The sequence below is a fragment of the Lactuca sativa genome, chromosome 8 (genome assembly GCF_002870075.4).
Source record: "Lactuca sativa cultivar Salinas chromosome 8, Lsat_Salinas_v11, whole genome shotgun sequence".
Taxonomy (NCBI): Eukaryota; Viridiplantae; Streptophyta; class Magnoliopsida; order Asterales; family Asteraceae; genus Lactuca; species Lactuca sativa.
In genome coordinates, this window is record NC_056630.2 from 198,079,565 (window position 1) to 198,084,873 (window position 5,309).

General features: G+C 34.5%; 1 protein-coding gene across 1 annotated transcript; it reads right to left on the bottom strand.

The window, feature by feature from the left end:
- Positions 1-66: 66 nt before the first annotated feature.
- On the bottom strand, positions 67-3,613 carry LOC111896208 (calcium-dependent protein kinase 26). The gene is made up of 8 exons (XM_023892223.3): positions 3,399-3,613; positions 2,119-2,911; positions 1,870-2,013; positions 1,634-1,786; positions 1,423-1,538; positions 1,059-1,226; positions 751-975; positions 67-500 (listed from the first exon to the last, which is right to left on the bottom strand). The coding sequence occupies exons 2-8, from the start codon at positions 2,879-2,881 to the stop codon at positions 378-380; spliced, it is 1,692 nt and encodes a 563-aa protein (XP_023747991.1). The 5' UTR covers positions 2,882-2,911; positions 3,399-3,613; the 3' UTR covers positions 67-377.
- Between the last annotated feature and the right edge of the window lie 1,696 nt (positions 3,614-5,309).

Here is a 5,309-nt window from a genome sequence, read left to right on the forward strand (position 1 = left end):
GGTTTCTTGTGTAATAACTCACAAGTCACAAGTTATCATCAAGTGTAAAACACATGAAGAAGCATAGGCACAAAGTTTAGTAGATTTTGTTTCCTATCAAAATTAAAAACAATAGAAGTGTCATCGCACAAGAATTTGAACAATAATAACAACAAACAAGAAACTGTGCACTCATTAAGTTCTTACATATCCTTTCAAGTAATACAACAAACATAAAACAAATAATAATGCTCAAACATTAAACATCCACTGCCACCCAACTCCTCCTCCCTCATGGTGGTGGGTGGCGGCGGCACAACCACTTAAGTCATAGCCTTGAAGCCTCCATTGCCAGCTGTACAATCTACAATATCACCACCTTTGCAGACATACTTAAATTAAAGAGCCCCTGGTGCATCTCTCATGCTCATATTCAAACTGTTGCGCATTGTTCTTCTTCCGACTCCTGCATTTCCTTTTGTCATCATTGCCACAAATTCCCCATAATCAATCCTTCCATCCTGTATAATAATCACAACATAATCTCATCATTCTTTCTTTCAAATTCCCCAAAAACCAATAAAACTCGGAGCTTTTTCAATTAGCTTTTTATGGATTGATTTGAAAAAGCTCATGGGAAGAGCTTGTCAATTAACAAGCAACTTGAAAAGGTTTGATTTGAAAAAGCTTTTTGCAAAAAGTCAAGAGCTTTTTGGTTTGAATAAGCTCATAAAAATAGTATAGGATTGTATATTAAAATGTTGACTTTACGTTATCTTGGTCAACTTCTCTGATAATATCTTCTACAAGAAAATCAGTCATGTTATGATCTGCACAAGCTTGTTGAAGCTCATCAACCGTTATATAACCACTTCCATCTTTGTCAAAATACTGAAAAGCTGCAACAAGATGCTCCTCTCTTTCAAGTTTGTTTAAATGAATTGTAGCAGCTACAAATTCACCATAATCTATTGTCCCACTGTTGTCCACGTCAGCCTGGAAAACCACATGACATGTCAGCACAAACACCACACAACTTGACACGTGTACAACTTTTGAACTTTTAACTCAAGATTTACCGCATCCATAAGGTCACGAATCTCTGTATCCTTTAAAGTAGAACCGAATTTCCTTAATCCAGCTTTAAGTTCATCAAATGTAATTGCACCACTGTTATCAGTGTCCATTGCCTTGAACATTTCTCTCAATCCTGCAATCTCCTCTTCTGATAGGCTTTCAGCTATAACCTAAACACATTCAAGATTCAAGATTTAAGATTCAAGATTCAAGATTCAAGATTCAAGATTCAAGATTCAAGATTCAAGATTCAAGATTCAAGAATCAAGATTACTTTTTTATTAATCCAATAATATCATCAGTCATGTTTAAATCATATAAGAAAGTAGTAAATGCAAGAAATAGCAAAGTCAAACATGTTCTTACACGTAAAGCCATCTTCTTCAACTTATTCATTGCAGAGAATTGCTTCAAACGAGAAAGAACAGCTGGATCCAATGCTCTATCAGGAGCAACACCATTTTCACAAATCCAAGGATGACCTATATGCAAATAATTCATATTACACTTTTCAATAACATAATCTTTAAGATATCAAAATTAGTTTTACACTATTTTGAGTAAAAAGTCAACATACAAAGAACTTCATGAGCAGTTAGGCGATTTGAAGGCCTAGAACATAACATCTTCCTAATAAGATCTTTTGCACTATCAGATATAACAGGCCATGGGTCTGAATCAAAGTCTATATCTCCCTTCAAAACAGCATCAAATATCCCTTGTTGTGTTTCTACAAAAAGTCAAAGTCAAAGTCAAAGTCAACATTCCTGATAAGAAAATCCATAACTAGTGCTTATTGCTTATAACAAATACCAGCCCAAAATGGAGGCACTCCACTTAGCAGTATGTAAAGTATCACTCCAGCTGTCCATACATCTGCTTCTGGACCATAATGCTTCAAAAGCACCTCAGGAGCAACATAGTATGGACTTCCTACTACATCTGTAAAGATTTGACCTAAAAAAAAAAGAAAGAAAGAAAACCAAATTCATAATAAGATATAAAGATTTAGGCATTTTACAAGTTTCAGGTTATGTATTGCTATATAATATTATAATATACCTGGTTTGAAGAAAACTGAGAGACCGAAATCGATTGCTTTGAGTGAAAAATCATCATCTCTGTTAACCAATAAGAAATTTTCAGGCTTCAAGTCTCTATGCATAACACCAAGTGAGTGACAAGCTTCAACAACACCAACGATAATCTTTGTCAATTCAGCAGCTTTTCTCTCACTATAATGTCCCCTTTGAATGATCCGATCAAACAATTCTCCACCATTACAAAGCTCCATGACAATATGAACATACAAAGGATCTTCATATGCACCCTTAATCGTGACAATATTCTTGTGTCCTGCTAAATGGTGCATTATCTGAATCTCTCTCCTAACATCTTCCAAATCCTCTTTTGAAATCAGCTTCCTTTTGGAAATCGATTTACAAGCGTAATCTATCCCTGTTGCGATTTCAGTGCATAAATAGGTAGTACCGAATTGACCTTGACCTAGCTTTTGACCCAATGTGTAGACATCGCGAATGTTATCGGTTTTATGGCCAAGAACGTAGTAAGCTTGGTTGGAGGTTCCATGGCGACTCATGGTTATGGTGGTGTCTTTTTTGGGAAGAGGGAGGGGTTTCGGAGTGGGTTCTTTTGAAAATTCTTGAGATATGAGGTTTTGATTGATCAAGGTGGTGGGTGAGTAATCTAAAGAGTTGTTAGATAAAGCAGAAGAAGGGTTTTGAGTAGCGATTGAATGGTCTTCGGGCTTATTAAAGCCTTCTGTGTGTTTTGTTCCTAAAGATCCACGGCATGTATTGCCCATAAAGCGATCAACTTCTGCTCATCAAATTTGCTGCATAAAGAGGTATCAAGTCGTACAAATTAGACATGTAACACCTCAAGAAAAGTTTCGTCTTTTTTCTTAATAAAAAGATCTGCCAACAGATCGGAGAAGTAATCTTGAGTTCATCGTAAATAGATTGTTGATTAAACAAGAAAAAACCAATCTGAGCGAACTTGCTGAAAATCAACAGAAAGACTTCAAATTTGTTGATTTTCTGGCAAAACCCAGATGAGAAACTATAAAAATGGACAGAAAGATTTCAATTTGTTGATTTCAGGAAAAAAAAAAAAAAAAAAAAAAAAAAACAGATGAGAAACTATTAAAATGGACAGAAAGACTTCAAATTTGTTGATTTTAGGCAAAACCCATACGAGAAAATGAAATTAAATGACGAGAAAGACTTAAAAATAGATGAGAGCAACCAGAAGAAATCGATGAAATCAAGTACGTAGTTGCAAGTAATAAGATTAGAAGAGGTATAGATCTAGTAAAGTACCTGAAGGACGAATGTAAAAGTTAAACGGCGATCAGGTTGAGGAAGAAGACTAAGGATGATGATTAGCGGATGAACAGCTAGCATGGGTGTTGACAAGTTTAAATTTATGAAAAGTAGGAAACTCCAGTGTTGTTGCCAAGAAGGAACGGAGGAGGTGGTGGAAGATGGGTGCTGACCAGCTTACTGCTCACCAATCTCCCTCTAAACTTCCTCTATCCACAACAATATTACACATGACTACCTCAAACTATCCATCAAATCCCCATAAGCCCTGCAGAAACACCAAAATATATATATATATATATATATATATATATATATATATATATATATATATATATATATATATATATATATATATATATATATATATATATATATATATATATATATATATATATATATATATATATATATATATATATATATATAAAATAGGCTAAACATTTGACATGTTATATTAAGATGGAAAGTTGATATTGTACAATAGCCAAGATTGGTGTTTATCTCAGATCGGTCACTAATGTTTTTTTTTCCACAATTAGTCATTAAAGTAACATATTATTACCGAAAGATAAGGATATGAGCGACATGTTAACCAATGTACATGCTAGAAGCTAGCGTAGTATTAGGTGCTTTTTGCACATATTTTTGTCCATTTTATGCATCGATTTAGTGTAGTTTACTTCATTTTATATTCATTTCATTAAAAGTATTGTTATTTATTGGAACAATCTTACTTGCATATTTATGTAGTTTTAAGCAATGTACTATGGGAGAAGTCCTGAGGATGGCAAGTCATTTTATACATGACATGGGCAGTGTTGATTTTCCCTATTTCAACAAGGGTCGTGTTCGGTCCAACAACTGCCTTTTGGCAATTTTCCTTTTTATTCTATCTCGGGATTTTGGTGCATTTTAAACTTACACTTCATTTCAGGTGATCCGGAGGTGGAAACGCGCTTTGGGAGGTGGCGGGAAGCACAGGTGAAGGTATCGGGACGATCAAACGTGGAACAAAAAAGGTTGGAAAATCAAGTTTTCGCCTAGAAGCAAAGACGGACCTTGCAGAACACGGACCGTGTCATTTTAGCTTATATTGACACGGGTTGTGTTGATCCATTTATGCAATTTTGAGCAATGTACTTTGGAAGAAGTCCCGAAGACGGCAAGTCATTTTCTACACGACACTGGTCGAATTGATTTACCCTATTTCAACACAAGCCCTGTTCGGTCCTATAACTGCCTTTTGGCGGTTTTTCCTTTTTACTCTATCTTAGGATTTTGGTACATTTTAGACTTACACTTCATTTCAGAGCCCTTAGAGAATGGTGATTTCTAGTACTAATACAAGTTTTCGATTGTAATCATTTGGAAACATTTTGTCATTAGATTTGTAAGTTTCATTGCGGATTATTTCATCTTTTTTTTAACTTGTTGATTGTTCTAGCCATGTGTGTCTAGAACCCTAGTTTCTCCAACTTTATGTCTTGACTTCTTAGTTGTGATTTCAATCATATGATTTGATGTTTGTTTTCAATTTCTATCTATTGAATTTGATTTTGTTTTAATCGAATGCTTTATTATAATTGTAATTCTTATTGATAATTTGAATCAGGGTTAGGTCATTCAAGTTATCTAATTGCAAAATCTATAATTGCGGATTGGACTAAGTAACAAGCACTAAACTGATTTCCATTGAATGAATTTAGTGTAAATCTTATCCACACACTCTTACGCTTCCAAACTTGTGAGGGGTAGGGTGTTGTTGGAAACATTCACATCACACTTAATGTAATCTTTCAATTTAATACTAAAAGCTTCTTTAGGTTAGGTTAGTAAGGTTAGGGTTAATTAAAGAGCTTATTTGGGTTAATTAATGTGGTGAATGTGAAGTGTTAGAGCCTGTTA

Excerpts from the sequence above, each read along its gene's own strand:
- LOC111896208 (XM_023892223.3), bottom strand. The coding sequence starts at position 2,881 with ATGGGCAATACATGCCGTGGATCTTTAGGAACAAAACACACAGAAGGC. Across the intron at positions 1,227-1,422 it reads TGAAGAAGATGGCTTTACGT|GTTATAGCTGAAAGCCTATC; the intron begins GTAAGAACATGT and ends GAATGTGTTTAG. Across the intron at positions 501-750 it reads GAGAAGTTGACCAAGATAAC|GATGGAAGGATTGATTATGG; the intron begins GTAAAGTCAACA and ends ATTATTATACAG.